The sequence below is a fragment of the Dinoponera quadriceps genome, unplaced genomic scaffold (genome assembly GCF_001313825.1).
Source record: "Dinoponera quadriceps isolate SergipeBrazil2010 unplaced genomic scaffold, ASM131382v1 scaffold591, whole genome shotgun sequence".
In the NCBI taxonomy this organism is placed as follows: domain Eukaryota; kingdom Metazoa; phylum Arthropoda; class Insecta; order Hymenoptera; family Formicidae; genus Dinoponera; species Dinoponera quadriceps.
This window is the reverse complement of record NW_014554680.1, coordinates 349,496-364,906: the sequence shown is the minus strand read 5'-3', so window position 1 is coordinate 364,906 and position 15,411 is coordinate 349,496. Positions and strand designations below refer to the sequence as shown.

The 15,411-nt window shown below is 39.0% G+C and overlaps 3 protein-coding genes across 8 annotated transcripts; 2 read left to right on the top strand and 1 right to left on the bottom strand.

Annotated features, from left to right (window-relative positions):
- Positions 1 to 252: 252 nt before the first annotated feature.
- LOC106740824 (GDP-Man:Man(3)GlcNAc(2)-PP-Dol alpha-1,2-mannosyltransferase) lies at positions 253 to 3,337 on the top strand. Of its 5 annotated transcripts, XM_014612256.1 has the most exons (8): positions 253 to 753; positions 1,143 to 1,373; positions 1,503 to 1,735; positions 1,890 to 2,107; positions 2,192 to 2,476; positions 2,541 to 2,800; positions 2,884 to 3,018; positions 3,093 to 3,180. In XM_014612256.1, exons 1-8 carry the CDS (start codon positions 734 to 736, stop codon positions 3,178 to 3,180), a joined length of 1,470 nt encoding a protein of 489 aa, XP_014467742.1. In that variant the 5' UTR covers positions 253 to 733. The 5 variants fall into 5 exon arrangements, with proteins under 5 accessions (XP_014467742.1, XP_014467741.1, XP_014467740.1 ...); XM_014612255.1 differs by having other exon boundaries at positions 253 to 503; positions 1,143 to 1,735; positions 3,093 to 3,337; XM_014612254.1 differs by having other exon boundaries at positions 253 to 510; positions 1,143 to 1,735; positions 3,093 to 3,337.
- Positions 3,332 to 6,032, bottom strand: LOC106740825 (RNA 3'-terminal phosphate cyclase). Its single transcript, XM_014612257.1, has 8 exons — positions 5,979 to 6,032; positions 5,790 to 5,917; positions 5,313 to 5,430; positions 4,910 to 5,231; positions 4,678 to 4,819; positions 4,466 to 4,599; positions 3,849 to 4,002; positions 3,332 to 3,777 (listed from the first exon to the last, which is right to left on the bottom strand). Exons 2-8 carry the CDS (start codon positions 5,850 to 5,852, stop codon positions 3,481 to 3,483), a joined length of 1,230 nt encoding a protein of 409 aa, XP_014467743.1. The 5' UTR covers positions 5,853 to 5,917; positions 5,979 to 6,032; the 3' UTR covers positions 3,332 to 3,480.
- Positions 6,033 to 6,687: 655 nt separating this feature from the next.
- On the top strand, positions 6,688 to 10,162 carry LOC106740798 (pachytene checkpoint protein 2 homolog). 2 transcript variants are annotated; one of them, XM_014612183.1, is made up of 6 exons: positions 6,688 to 6,978; positions 7,259 to 7,418; positions 7,537 to 7,711; positions 8,120 to 8,247; positions 8,388 to 8,735; positions 8,954 to 10,162. In XM_014612183.1, exons 1-6 carry the CDS (start codon positions 6,935 to 6,937, stop codon positions 9,212 to 9,214), a joined length of 1,116 nt encoding a protein of 371 aa, XP_014467669.1. In that variant the 5' UTR covers positions 6,688 to 6,934; the 3' UTR covers positions 9,215 to 10,162. The 2 variants fall into 2 exon arrangements, with proteins under 2 accessions (XP_014467669.1, XP_014467668.1); XM_014612182.1 differs by having other exon boundaries at positions 7,537 to 7,728; positions 8,020 to 8,247.
- The last annotated feature ends 5,249 nt before the right edge of the window (positions 10,163 to 15,411 follow it).

The window sequence follows — 15,411 nt, the reverse complement described above, 5'->3', positions numbered from 1 at the left end:
TTGAATTGAAATTTGACCAATCAGTGCAAAATTCACTAAATTTCACCAAATCCGAGTTTAGTTAACTTTGTACCGATTGGCCAAATTTAATTTAATCTCAATCCCCAATCCGTAATCAGATACGGGCTTAAGAGCATACATTAATCAAATTCACGGAATTTTACTCAGTTGCTGCTTTCTCTGCTGAACGCAGCCAATAGAATTTGTCTTCACAGCCTCGGAGACACCCTGTATGACATCCAGCTGTTAAGCAGCGCACGGCTCGATGTGTTATGAATTTTACAGTATCTCCTATTTTTCTCGAATTTTCACCTCCCAAGAAACAGAAGCGATCACGGAGAGATGCGATGAACCGTTGCGATTCGAAGCGAGCTCGGATTTAAATCTATCTGTGGTTTGACATCTCCGCTATACACGCTATAGAAGCGACAACAGCTTTCGGCCGGCGTCCGCTGTTGTTTATCTCGTTCCTCAGGACGTCCCGAGGAACACCGATTTTTTCAGTGAGAAGTTAGTTGTACTCGATTACATTTGATTCTCGCGAATCGACATTCGTGCCTGCGTTAATCGCCAGTAAAGGAAGTGTCCCTCGCGAAGATGCGATTGCGAGGTTAAATCCTCGTGAGACGCGACCTCATGCGAGATTAACCATTTTGTGATTAAGATCGCTCGCAGTTACACGTCGGCAAACGAGTCCAACCGCTCCATGTGACTCGCGCGAAAGGCCGCAAGCATGATTCTTTACTCCTTAATGTAAGGACACACATACCGCGTGAATGTCTCAGTAGTGCGATCCTCTGCATGGTGTATAAATTTATCGGTGTGTAATTACAAGTTGAGTTCTACCTAGTTTACTAAGAACCACTTTTAGCTCCTCGAAACTGTATCCCCTCATTTCGTCATTCTTTTATCAGATTCGTCACCTCGCAATCTTGAATCGCATGATATCATTTTACTTTACATAGAAATGTATATTTGGTTGCAAAATTGATTGATGCTGATTTAGTTGGTCATAAATCTTGGTTGTATCGCGACAATAGTTTGGTGTTGATAAGAAGGAATAATTTTTACAATGAAAAAAACATATCAATGCAAGATACATTTAATTTGATACGCCAATACATATACACTTGTCTTTGCAGGATACTCGTAATCATATCCATAAATATGTTACTGATAATAGCTGCCTGTAAAATAATTTGCGGACTGATTTTCCTGCCACTGCTATTGATAAAATGGAGAAAGATGTACTCGAGAAAGAGGAAAGCAAGGCAAGAGAAAGGCACTGTCGTCGGGATCTTTCATCCGTATTGCGACGCAGGTGGAGGTGGTGAAAGAGTGCTTTGGTATGCAGTGCACGCTATACAGAATAAGTATGTATCTATCGCATCTGATGTCGTTAAAAGATACATGACAATATTTTCCAAGTCAAATGTAAGATTTGTGTCACTACCGTTGCTTTTCATTGTGTTTCTTATCGTCACTATCTGCGTTGATTTCAGATATCCTGATGTGCACATAGCCATATACACCGGTGATCTTTACGCAGGTCCCGAGGAGATACTCAGCAGAACTGAAAAGGTATTCAATGTGAAGCTACAGCGAAATATCGAATTTATCTATCTGCACAGGCGAAAGTGGGTGGAAGCTTCCATGTATCCCTACTTTACTCTTCTGGGACAAAGTCTAGGATCCATTTGGCTGGGTATCGAGGCATTGAACAGTCTTCTGCCAGGTAATATATTGAATTTATACATGTATACACACATGTATACACCCAGCACTGGCAAACAATCCTTACAAATTTTCACTGACAAAAGCAGGTAGCATTTCAACAGCGTATAAGAATGTGACGTCAGTCAAAGAGTGAGATTGCTCTTAAATTGCAGACATATACATCGACACAATGGGTTACGCGTTTACATATCCTCTGTTCAAGTACATCGGCGGTTGCCGTGTCGGATCGTACACGCATTACCCTACTATCTCGCACGATATGCTCAAGTACGTCTATAGGAGAGTAACGACGTATAACAATCGAAGGATCATCGCCAGGAATCCGTTCTTCACGATGGGAAAGCTCCTTTATTACAATCTGTTCGCGTTCGTAAGTATACCGTGCGACGTAATTGCTTGATCTAACGCCGCCTCCAAATGGTTACTTGACAAGTGGATCGTTACACGGTTTTAGTTATACGGCTGGGTCGGCAGTTGCGCCGAAACCGTGATGGTGAACTCCTCGTGGACGGAGGACCATATCAATTCCATCTGGAAATGCCCGCTGAAGACGCACCTTGTGTATCCGCCGTGCAGCGTGGAACACCTGACCGAATTGCCGCTCCTCAGCGACGAGGAGAAGGGCGACTGCATACGCATAGTGGCGGTCGCGCAGTTCAGGCCGGAGAAGAACCATCCGCTTATGCTGAGGGCGATGTTCGAGCTGAGATCGATCGTCCACGAGGAAATCTGGGAAAAGGTGAGCCGGACGATTCATTCCGAAGGAACGTGAAAATACGACGCGAGATTGATCGATGTTCAAGGTGAAATTAATCTGTATCGGCTCCTGTCGAGACGCCGAGGATGAGGCGCGCGTCAAGGACATGGAGGACCTCGCGAAACACTTAGCTCTGGAGGATAACGTCGAGTTCAAGCTTAACATTCCGTACGCCGAGCTCGTGTCGGAACTTCGGAGGGCCACGATCGGCCTGCACACCATGTGGAACGAGCACTTTGGCATCAGCATCGTAGAATGCATGGCCGCGGGACTGATTATGGTGGCTCACGCCTCCGGTGGACCAAGGTACGCGATCGTGCTTTCAATGATCAGAGCGTTACGGAGAAAGATCTTACTCTGACGAGAGGGGCTACCCTGCAATTTTCCAGCACGGACATCATAGAAACGCATACGGGCAGCACGAACGGTTTCCTCGCGGAGACCGAGGAGGAGTACGGCAGAACACTGGGGTACATCATATACATGAACCAGAATGACCGAGACGCTATTCGAGTCGCTGCCAGGTACGAATACGCGACACGATAAAACGCTCGTGATCCGACATCGCGAGATTGATAGAGAACTTCGCTTCCCGCAGGTCATCCGTAAGCCGTTTCTCATGCGAGAACTTCGAGGAGGAATTCCTACGAGCGATCGAGCCGTTTTTCAGACTGAAACAGGATTAGTTTCGACCCCTCCTCGTTCAATTTTTCCCCAAAAGTGGTAAGTCGCGCGTACGAGTGATTCGAACTTTCACGGCGACACGTCAAGTTATTCTGTACCTGTGAAAAATGATGTGTATGTATGTATGTATGTAACAAATAATTTACTGTATGATAATTATTATCTGTTATTTTATTATTGTGTTGCTCGAACGACTTCGCGATGCTCTCGTGCTCGGAGATCCTCGACTTAACATTGAGAATTCACACACAGAGAGAGAGAGAGAGAGAGAGAGAACGTTATAAGTGTGGACGTGAACGCGACTATTGATCGCTCGCGTCGAGAGAATCGGAAAACCGCGGACGTTTCGGCGTCTGAAGTGCGCTCTCGTGCGGTTTTGGTACGGACGAATTCTCGCTGAACAGTCCGCATCCTTGGCACTCCAGAACGTAGGATGAAGCGCCCCTGTCGTCGGTGCTCTCCGAGAGGTCGAAACGAAGCCCGCGGTCGGCCAACATCATTTCCGCGACCCGTATGGCGGTATCCGTGTGGGAAGTGAGCTGCTTATCGCCGACCTTGATCTTCGAGACACCTTTCGCTAGCGTCATCAGAATGATCATCTGCAACACGACGCGACGATGAGCCGAAGGAAAGTCGAGCCGCCGCGTTTAGTCCGCGACGTGCCGCTTACTTGGTCTTGCATGCGCTCGTCGACGCAGGCGCCGGCTAAGAGCGGCTTCAGGATCTCCTTGGCCGCCATTTCACCCGACGACCGTGCATCTCGGGGGCCGGAGTCCAACCCGGATCCACCGAAATTGCAATTGGTGCTGGTGACGCACACTATGCTAGTGTGAAATCATATCTCGCTTGAATATAGGTGGTCGCGCTTTGGCTGTGCAAAAACTGCCAATACCTCGATAATAAGAGAAGAAAGGAGAGACCAAGGATCGGCGTCCTTATTCTGTAACTTTTAACGAAATCATCGTCACAAGTTGCAGAATAAGAAGGCAGGAAACGCTTGTCAGAATTTGGAAATAACGTGAATTCCGAGATATTAGGGTTTCGTAGGAATTTTAGGCATTTTCTTGCTTTTGACGTCGTCAAGCAAGACTGATCTATAATAGACGCTTTAAGCTTTAAGAAATTGATCAATCACAGTCGAATGTGAAGAGTAATAATTAACTGTGATTGGTCAACTTCTTAAAGCTTAAGATACTTGTTGTAGACCGGGACTTGAGCATCCGAAAGACCCGGTACATCCTTCTAAGTAGGGCATTTTCAATGTCCCTTAGTACAAAAGTTTCTTACTTGATGCCAGACGCGTTTCCAGCTTTCGCGTATTCCTTGACACTCTGAATGTTGATCGGTGGCACCCGCATGTTGTTTTCAGTCAGTGCATTCGTTAGAGCCGTTTTAGCGTCGTTCGCCATCTTACGCGCCGCCTGCAAGATACACGACAGATTACATCCGGAATTCGGCTTGAGATTTGTTCAGCAAACTCGACGAGAGCAACGCCATACATTGATATGAACGGCACCGGAGACGAAAGACGATCCTCCTATTTTCTGCGGTACTCCCGGATCGACTAAAGTAACCGCATTTAAGTTACGGATCGGCGATACTTGCAACGATACTTCGCCACCGCCCTTCGGATAAAATCCCCTTTATTTGTGATTAATATTAACATGAGAAGTGTGAAGTAACAAACGGTGGGCGGTTCGTGCTTAGGTACAACGGATTGAACATGTGTACCTCTTGTGGATCGTATCATGAAAGTCTGCTCCGAATCTCTTCAGCATCGGTCGGAACACATCCGTCAGATACTCTATTTGCGGTCCCATCGGCACGTTTGTGCCACCCTTGAGGACAATATTGACCGGCTCGTCACATGGCAAGAAGAGAACACAAGGCAGAGCTACTTGAGCCAATAAGCAAATACATCCGGCGGTTTTCGTGTCAGCCTCAAACACCTTCTTATGCTTAACCAGTGGACCAGGATGGTATTCCAAACGTGTGGATCCTTTGTATCCACCTATTACCTCAGCATTGCACATTTGTTTAGCAATTTCCACACCTGTGACATGAAGCAGAAATTGTTCAGGTTCCAGTCTTAACGATAAACACAGAATCTCATATTATTTTCATTATACTGTACATTGCAAATGTTGCGCAGCTAGGCCAGGTTTAGGCCTTCCAGCACGTATGTTTGTGATCTCAATAGGAATACCATACAGTGTGCTCAGAGTCAACGCGATCCTTAGCACTTGTCCACCCTGTGAATAAGAAGTCATGCAAAAGTCAAAACGCTGTATCTTCTGGAGAAATGTGTATCAAAGAAAGTCTAGAACAAAGAATGGAAAAAGCAAAAGGTATCGTTTCATGAAATATATGTAAATCATTTATTAATAACAGTTGTAGAACTTGAATTCTGCAACAAGAAATATCTCAGAAGGATATCGTGCAATATTAAATGATACATTATGAGAGAAAACTTCAAGTTTCAAGCATATTCTACTTTAAGATATAAGGATTTTATCATATATTAATATATATCTGATATATTTTATTCGAATAAAAATGACGATATTCGGGGATTGTATTGTAAGGTCAATGTAATGTCAATAATACTTACACCTTCGCCCAAACTGCCGTCTATCTGTACGAGGGACGACATGACACGACGATACCTTAACATCCAAGACAGTCTATCATGTTAAAGGAACACCGGCTCTTTCGCATTCATTCACAGCTTGCGAATTTCTAAAAAAAATATCCGCGTTCAGCAAAAGAATTTAATGAGCGCTTAGCATAGGGTGCAAACCATTCGACGCTGCAAATGTTTTGAAACGCCATATGGACCAACCATGGCTCTTTGGACATTTCAAAGCGTTTGCAGCGTCTAAGGGATCACAACCGTAACATAGGGTGCGTTCCATTAAACACTCGCAACGTTCACACTTTTAAAGTCCGTATCAGGTTGCTTCTCCATGTGGCGTAACTTGCGTCAGCCAATCAAATCGTCTCAATTACCCAATTACCAATTATCACGATAGATTTGATTGTATGAAGTAAATTACGTTTACTGAAGTTATTTCGCACGAGGAGGCACCCTTACCAACAGACTACAAGAGTTTCTAAAGGCATTTTAAAACTCTCGTGAGCACTGTGGCTCTGGGACCTCTGGGAACACTTACGCATGCGTACTTAGCGAGCTCGTTTCGACCCGCAAAATTTTGAATTTATTTTTGGGACTTAGGGAACATTTTCTACAGGTGAAAAACTTTCGATTAAGCCAAAAAAAAGAATCGATTTTTTGAAGTTGCTACACCAGGCTACCCCCTTAAGGCTGGTATTACATGTCGTGCGACGAGTTTGTTGGAGTTATGCCGATTGGCGTTTAGAAATTTAGAGACCCTTGAAATTCTTTATCCAACAGCCAATCAACATCTGATAATGCTCGTCGTACGACGCGTGTAATATCAGCCTAAGGCTGGCGGTCTTTATTCTTACCTCGTCAATGGTGTATTTATTTCGCGATTATAACGATTTTAAATTTTGAATTTTGTACATACATGCACGACTGTACGCATTTGACAGTAATTACTTAAAAAATAAGTATTTTAGAGTAGTATTTTGTTACTTCAGAAGGAACAGATACTCGTAAGAAAAATATAAGATAAAGCTCCTGATATTTACTACACGGTACAGTGACTGTTTTCTCTCGTTTGTTATATTATCATACTTTACCAATCCGTAAAAGTCAACGCACAGGAAAGCATGGGGTGTGAGTTACATTTGGAGATATGTCAACATTCCTACAGGTATTATTTATACTACATTCTATAATTTTATCTCATCAAACTCACTTGATAATATTTCTGTTTATGCACTCTTTCACCAAGTTGCAACTTTCGCTGAAATAATAAAATGCAACATATTAAAATCGTCATTGTTAATTGTAATTTAACAATTTGCAAATTTGAGTTAAAAATTTAGTTCAAAGTATCGTTCTTAAAAGTCTGTTTAAGAAAGAAGGCTTACAGAGATTTACATTTTACTATGACTTAATGAAATTGTACAATTTGCTCATATTTGTTCCAGTACTTTATCGAAGGAACAAATTTTAGAAGCTGTTAACACAGAGCTCTCAACGTGGTTGGAAATTTATCTTGATACTATTATATATGGTAAAGATTGCACAAATCTTGTATTAAAGGAACATGTCGAGTCTATGGTATGCTCAGATTATAGCAGCCTTGAGGTATTGTCAATCATATTAACTCTTTTTCATACCAACTTGTTACTTAAATCATGTCTTGTGCTTGCATTAAATATATGCTAATGTATTTAAATATGTGAATATATCAAATTTTTTTCAGAAAGAAAAGGTCTATATTCAAGAGGCTGTATTTAAGTTTTACATCTACAGTTTGACACAAGAGATGGCTGCAACAGAAACATTGCAGAGTGACTCTGAGGAACTGTCGGTTGCATCTCACTGGGTGTTACCTTCGATAGAATTTCATCACATATGGCAACATTTGTTTTATGATAGTAATATAAAGAACGATGTTAGTGAAGTTATGCACATAATGCAATTAATTTTTATATATTGCACTTAATCACAGGATAGTTGCAACATTTTTTGTATAAACTTTGTAATGCATGCTATGTCCAATAAGAGAATTCGTTTTTCAATAATTCTCAGGAAAACGTTTTCATATTTGACGTGAGATGTGTTACGAAACTCATTGAAACAAGTGTTGCAACCGTCCTGTGACTGATCGTATCGTGGAAAACTGTTTTTCTTTTGGGAATATATTTTCTGCGCAATAATCTTGAATCACTTTTTCTTCTTGTAGTTGTTGCATTATGTGGAGACAACAATGTTATTTTCTGATCGTGGCGTTAATTCTAATGTTATAAGTTGGAATAAAGTAATATTGCTGCACGGTCCTCCAGGTACAGGAAAGACCAGCTTATGCAAAGCTTTGGCTCAAAAAGCTGTCATTCGTATGAGAGATTATTTCACTCATGGAGAATTCATCGAAATTAATAGTCATAGTCTATTTTCTAAGTGGTTTTCCGAGGTAAGACTTTTTTTTCTTATCTATCTTTATCCGTAAGGTTTCTATTTCTTGAAAAACTTATATTCTATTGTTTTTCTCACTTAGTCGAGCAGGGAGTTACTATATTGTCTAATGTCAGATAAATCTGTATTTTGTTGCAGAGTGGGAAGCTCGTTATGAAGCTGTTTGACGAGATAAGAAATCTGGTCCAAGACACAAAAGCACTGATATGCATTCTGATTGATGAAGTAGAATCGTTAGCGCACGCACGTAAATCGTGCGCTAATGGTACCGAACCGTCTGACTCTATACGTGTTGTGAATGCTTTACTTACACAATTAGATCAAATCAAACGATATCCGAACGTTTTAATTCTAACGACGAGTAACATGACGGAAGCTATAGATCTCGCGTTCGTCGATCGAGCGGATATAAAACAATACCTCGGATTCCCGTCGGAAGTGGCTATTTATCATATTTACCGCTCGTGTCTACGAGAATTAATGAGGGTATATTTATATTCTTTAGCTTTATCATATATGATAATGTATAAATTATTAATAGTAATGTAAAATAATATAATAGTAGTATTGTGCTCTCTTCTTAGTATTCTAACATTTGGAAATTTTCTATGTATTTCTGTTATTAAAATAAGTTATCTAGCTTTTAATAAAATATATCCTGTAATATTAAAATTAATTAATATTACTCCTTATGCGTGTTGCAGACTGGTGTCTTGAATCATAAAGAGATATGTGACATATCAGAGTTAAAAATGCTTGGATATGAAGAAACTTCAAACACCAAGAACAGCTTGAAACTGCTGGAAATTTGCCGGGCGAGTGTAGGTCTAACCGGCCGTGCCTTAAGAAAGATGCCATTTCTCGCACATGCTCTTTATTTATCCGGAGTCTCGATTTCGTTGTCTCAATTTCTGAAAGCGATGCAATTAGTGATCGAAAAACGGAAAAGAGAAAGTTTACAATGATGATGAGCGCAGATAAAGAGGAAAATCGTTCCCTTCTATTTATTATTGATAGGACGATTGTTACATGTTATTTATGAGTATTAAATGACAGTACTCGTGAAATATACTTATCGACTAATTGAGCCATTTATTTCGAGTCATTTTATTTATTGTTCATTACATCAAACATATGAGGTAATGAATCGGTTGCGACGTCCTGTGACTGATCGTATCGTGGAAAACTGTTTTTCTTTATCGCATTTTCTTGGATGGTTTGTTTCGATGCTTAACACATGCATACGAGAAACCTTTCATATAAAAAATACTTCTTATTTTTAGCTGCTTTACAACGTATATAAAATAAGTAAAATGCCGTAAGAGGGGACACTTCCTCGTGTTCTCTTATAAGAATCTTGTATTTGCTTCATAGGAAGCAGACATTCTATTTCCTTCGACCAAAATCATGTTTGTTTCGATATATAATGATAAATAAACAGTTGCTGTTCCTTTATTCTATCATGTGGATATCCTTGTTACATGGATGAGTGTTGTAATTTCCGAAATAAATAAACTAAGAGACCGATGAAAGACTTCGTTGAGAAGCAAGTATCAAAAATAGTGTTTAAATAAAAGGCTTAAGCCGCTCTAAAATTACATGATTTTTAAAGGCATCTCTAAATAATTTTTTATTGTAGCGGTCACGAATCGAGGTACGGCCGACGTCGATGTATACCGTACTATGCCTTAGATCGAAAGTTACACGATCTTCATCAAAACCTGCGCTAAGCCCTGGGACGAACTTGACGGATGTTGGAATAAGCATCGGATCAGCACAGCGTCAGTTTCCTTCCAAATTTTCATCTCTAGAATACTTGAAATTTGCCAGGTCTTTGGTTTATCCATCTCTCGTACCATCTTGTTCTGCATCAACGATTCTACTTGTAAGTCTCCTATGAACCTGTCCGAAACATTTCCATGTTACATTGAAATAGAATTGATATATATTTAAATATATATACATATTAAATATATTCCATGCATATTTTTCTTTCTTTCACTCGTGAATTCTTCGTTAATTCCCGGGTTAAACCATTAGGATTCAATTTTAGTTTAGAACTTTTTTTATCGAGCAAGTTCTGGGTATTTGTAAGAATCGATATTTAATGTCTACACAATATGATGTCATTTTAAAGATGTATTATAAGAGATGTCTAAAAAATTATCTGGATGACGTCTTTGTTATGTCTTTCAAGCGTCTTACGTCCCGATTTGGGACGTATTAAAGGCGTGTTTAAAATTTAAGAGATACAAATCTTATTATTTAAATATAAGAGATGAGGGAGAATATGTTTTTCTTCATTTCTGTTTACTACGTTTTCTCCTCTTCTATGTGCGGTTGGTTAAGAATTACGATTAGATTATAAGTATATCATGAATTCATTCATCCTGTTTAAGTCAAATTTAAATATCGATGATAACTATTGTCTGACAACATGCTGCGGTTGAGAATTGTGATTAGATTATGGGCTTGTCATAAACTCATCCGGCTTGTTAAAGTTAAGATTCAATATTGATGATTATTTTTATCTGGCATGCTACCAAATAGCATACGGTTCGAATTGTGTGTATGACAAGAAGATAAATATGACCCGGCACAGTGACTCAGATAACAAACTGACCAAGTCATATGAATAGAAATTCATGGTTAAAATATAAATTTTTCTAAAGTTAAAAAATGTGTATTTTCCACGTTTCTTTCAATTTTTACCTAAAGTCTGGGTCACAAACATTTTGTTTTCTAATTTTTTATTTATTTCCAATGTTTTCTTATTTTTTCTTTTTGCATCTTTTTTATTGCCATTCGACGTAATGTTAGCGTTAAGTCATTCTGATGATATGCACATTTTAGAACTGTGTACTTTCTTACCACGTAATGAAGCCAGGTGGATTTCCGTGGTTCACTATGCAGGTAATCGCGATAAAAAAAAAACCATATATGCTGCGATATGCTATCCCTCTCGTAGCGTTATGACATTATTTACCGGTGTAAATAACTCCCTGATATATCAGGATAGATGGATCAGGTTTCGCTGGAACACTCATTATGATGCATTCATGTGAGATAGGTACAAAATTATCGCGACAAAGTCATCTTGTTCTTCTGTGCAATAAACAGAACTTCTGTAACTTTTACAGCTGAACAGATAATTGAGAAGGTAAATGGATCAGGACTATATGCTGTATTCATTGAAGAAATGTATTTATATGTCTGATATCTAGCTTATATTAAATATTTTGGTCGTTCTCCTTTATGAAAAATGTTTTTTTTTTTAATAAATAAGTTTAAATTAGAAAAAAATGTATTAATACAAAACGACTCTCTCCCTATTTNATAAGTCCAAAGACCTATTAAAAAGCAGATGTATTTCACATTTCGAAATTAGCAAAAAAATTCTGATAGATCCTATATGGTTTTTTTTTTTTAATACGGCCACTATTAGTTATATTGTGAAACATGCGAGGCTTGGAAATTAGCATTATTTAATACGAAGATCATTTACAGTTGATAGACGGATTACAGAGAAATTTCTAAAATTGTTTCTCAGTGGTTAATTTTTATAATATATCACTTTTATCTATCCATTTCTTCAACTTTAATCACGATTTTATCGTTACTTCGTGAGTAAATACAAAATAAATAATTGTTCAAGACATCGAATGAACTTTATTGTTACATAAAGAATATAAAATTGCGGGCTGGAATAGGACGTCAAATTTCTCTGTAATCCGTCTATCAACTGTAAATGATCTTTGTATTAAATAATGCTAATTTCCAAGCCTCGCATGTTTCACAATATAACTAATAGTGGCCGTATTAAAAAAAAAAACCATATAGGATCTATCAGAATTTTTTTGCTAATTTCGAAATGTGAAATACATCTGCTTTTTAATAGGTCTTTGGACTTATCCCTGTATATTATTTCTAAAATTATTATAATCTTTCAATTTCTATTTAATTATAAGAAAATAATGTTATCGTAAAGTTCTTATTAAAATGTTTAGTAGCTCGAAATGATCGTACTCAGTTCTTTTCTAAGAAAAAGTAAAGCAGCTCCTCCTTATACATGCATGTCTCTTCATTCTGTTCTACATGCAACGTCATGTTTTTTATCTTCTACTATCATTCAAGCGATTAGATTCATTTTTTTTTTTTGTGAAGGACCATCTTTCAAGAATGTGAATCTATGGGGATTTTGTTTTCGTTCAACGCGTATAAAAGTTATGAATTTTTTTCTTTTCAAATGGGAAAATCGTATGTTTCCCTCCTAAAAGAAAAAGATGTTATAAACATTGAAGGTTAAATGACGCTTATAACAGGAAATCGAGGCCTGAAATAATGTCGAAATATTTTTTTCCGACTTCTTTTACTCATACACAGCGAGAAAAATGATTCTGCCCAGAAATGACTCACGAATCGTACATGTTGCGAATCGAGCGAAGCTCGACCGCCGGGTTGCAGTGCGACAGGCGCGAGAGTCTCGCGCGCGCTGCACCCTCGCCGCCGTAGCTAGCGGCGCACGTCGCCAGATGGCGCGCCGTCCGAGTAATTAACCGCGAGCGAGTTCGCACGCTGGCGGATATATAAGAGCGCTCCGTAGGAGTGCTCGAGGAGACCGTTTTCGTCTGCCATAGCATTCAGGTTGACGGAACGGTGAGCGAGCGCATAGCGCCTGTTTTTCGAGTGTGTGTGTTTTTGGGGGGAGGGGGGGTACTGTGTACGATCGTCGTCTTCCGCTCCTCCACCTTTCAAAATACCCTCTTCCCCCAGTCAACCAATATTCACCTTTCAAAATACCCTCTTCCCCGGTCAACCAATATCCACCTTTCAAAAATACACCCTCTTCCCCGGTCAGCGAATAATCCGCCTTTCTGAATTACCCTCTTCCCCCGGTCAACCAATATCCACCTTTCAAAATACCTCCCGGTCAGCGAGAATATCCACCTTTCTGAGTTTAGCCCTTTCCCCGGTCAGCGGAATATCCACCTTTCTGAGTTAGCCCCTTCCCCCGGTCAGCGAGAATATCCACCTTTCAAAATACCCTCGTCGTGCCGGAATCTTGTTTCCGCGGTCCCGTTTATAACTTAAATTGAATGAGAATGGTTGTGTGAGAACACACATATTATATGCGTTCATAGCCTAAATTGAATGGTTGTGTGAGAACGTGTAATAATGCGTTTATAGCCCTCAAAGGGTTAATGAGGATATGTATTTTATAGTTCTTAGCTCTATCATACGTAATAATACGTATAAACACTCATTAATAAGTTAATAATAATAGTAACATTGTTCTCATTTTTAAAAAATATTTTATTTCTTATATTACATATACTATATTATATGTTACACAGGAATTTCCTATGTATTTTATTGTAATTTCCTAAGATTTTATTATTATAAGTTTTTGATGAAATATATTCCGCAATGTTAAAGTAATATTATTCCTTGAGCATGTGTAGACTAATGTCTTAAGTCACGAAGAGGTACGTGACACATATCGAAGTTAAAAATGTGCTTGATATGAAGAAATTTAAGCACCAAGAACACTTTCAAACTGATAGAAATTTGCCGCGTTAAAATGAGCCTGATCTGCCGTGCTATTTTTGGCACAATCAATTTCGTTGTTTTAATTTCCGAAAGCGATGCAATTATCGATTCAAAAACGTAAAAAAGACTCGCGATAAACGGAAACAGAGAGAAAAATCGTTTTCTTCTTTCTCTCTTTGTTATTAGTAAGACGATTGTTGTAATTTACTTATGCGTCTTAAATGATAGTCCTCGTTAATCATACTTATCGACTAATTGAGTCATTTATTTCGAACATTAATAAATTTAGGTGTTCGAACATCAATAATATCAGGTGTTCCGTGCGGCTGAAGCGACTAAATCATTGATCTCTTTTAATATATTAAAAAACAGAACACCATTTCACTTATATAAAATCTAAAGTCTCAATTGATCTTACATTTGATCTTCACAAGGAAACACGAACGTCGTTATCGAACCGTTAATTCAACCGTCAATAAAAAAATCACACTAGAGTGAATATATCGAAATATATCCCGATTTTATTCTAATTTTAATCTCTAATTTTAATATGTCGCAATTTTAATCGCAGATAACATCCTCGCTAGGTAAACAGATGACAGACCGATGAATCGGTTTCATACTCAGTCTCGTAAACAGATAATGAAAGGACGCAACTGTGTCTGAAACATAAAATCTCTTTTCCAGCTGCAGCTTAATCCAAGCATCATCGAAATATGAAACTATACACATGTACCGTTTTCGCAAAATCCATCTAGCATTTTGCGTTGCTCCTGCTGGCGCACAATCGCCATTAAAGTCATCGAGATGCAACCTGCTATGAAAGTCACGCTTCGTTCCGCACCGAAGACGCGGACTGTACTCGTCGTCGGTGCGATGGGATATAAAAAGAAGTTTTTCTGTACAATTTTCTGTACAACGCATTTCTCGCGACGTGTCTCGATCTATTCGGGTGCGCTTAAATCACTATTGTAGCCTCATCACGATAAAGTATGTAACAATAACACGATAATAAATAACTTATAAATCCGGGAAAGGAAGGGGGAATTGTTTAACGATATATTACATATAAAAACAATGGATAGTTCTGCACTTCGTTCGCTTCGTCGATAAGTGATCCCGATGCAAAATTCGACGCGTGTACACCTGTACCGTACCGTTGATAAACCGTTAACAAAAAACATCCAGAGTCACGATACACTCTTTTTTCCTAATTCTAATCTAAACAATTTTAATACGTCCAATACGTTGTGTAGATTTACGCATCACATCCTTGTTTTTGGATGTCGAATTATCGACATAATATCTGGAATAGGCATTCCACGAGGGGATCTAATGTGTGTAATGACAGGTATTCAACATGCGCGCAAACAAAGCGAACATGTGTCGTCAGCCGAATGATGGCGAATCGCGCCGATAATAACTCGAATGTCTTTTCACCGCAAATCGGCACACCCATTTTGTTGAAATTAACAATACACACTGCGTCATGAACGCTTCACCGTATTTTGGATCGAGAGTTATACGATTTTCAGCCTTACACATGTGTATGCGTAAGGTCGAGAATCACGTAACTCGCGGAAAAGGTAATTATGTATGAATTTTGTCTATA

What these genes read in the sequence shown, in the direction of transcription:
- LOC106740825 (XM_014612257.1), bottom strand. Translation starts at nt 5,852, where the DNA reads ATGTTAAGGTATCGTCGTGTCATGTCGTCCCTCGTACAGATAGACGGC. An exon ending in AGCTGCGCAACATTTGCAAT is followed by an intron (nt 5,232 to 5,312) that starts GTACAGTATAAT and finishes TTCATGTCACAG; the next exon opens with GTGTGGAAATTGCTAAACAA. An exon ending in CCGGTGCCGTTCATATCAAT is followed by an intron (nt 4,600 to 4,677) that starts GTATGGCGTTGC and finishes TGTATCTTGCAG; the next exon opens with GCGGCGCGTAAGATGGCGAA.
- LOC106740798 (XM_014612182.1), top strand. Translation starts at nt 6,935, where the DNA reads ATGGGGTGTGAGTTACATTTGGAGATATGTCAACATTCCTACAG. An exon ending in ATAGTAATATAAAGAACGAT is followed by an intron (nt 7,729 to 8,019) that starts GTTAGTGAAGTT and finishes TTCTTCTTGTAG; the next exon opens with TTGTTGCATTATGTGGAGAC. An exon ending in TTTCTAAGTGGTTTTCCGAG is followed by an intron (nt 8,248 to 8,387) that starts GTAAGACTTTTT and finishes ATTTTGTTGCAG; the next exon opens with AGTGGGAAGCTCGTTATGAA.
- LOC106740824 (XM_014612252.1), top strand. Translation starts at nt 734, where the DNA reads ATGATTCTTTACTCCTTAAT. An exon ending in ATGATTCTTTACTCCTTAAT is followed by an intron (nt 754 to 1,142) that starts GTAAGGACACAC and finishes TTGTCTTTGCAG; the next exon opens with GATACTCGTAATCATATCCA. An exon ending in ATTGAACAGTCTTCTGCCAG is followed by an intron (nt 1,736 to 1,889) that starts GTAATATATTGA and finishes CTTAAATTGCAG; the next exon opens with ACATATACATCGACACAATG.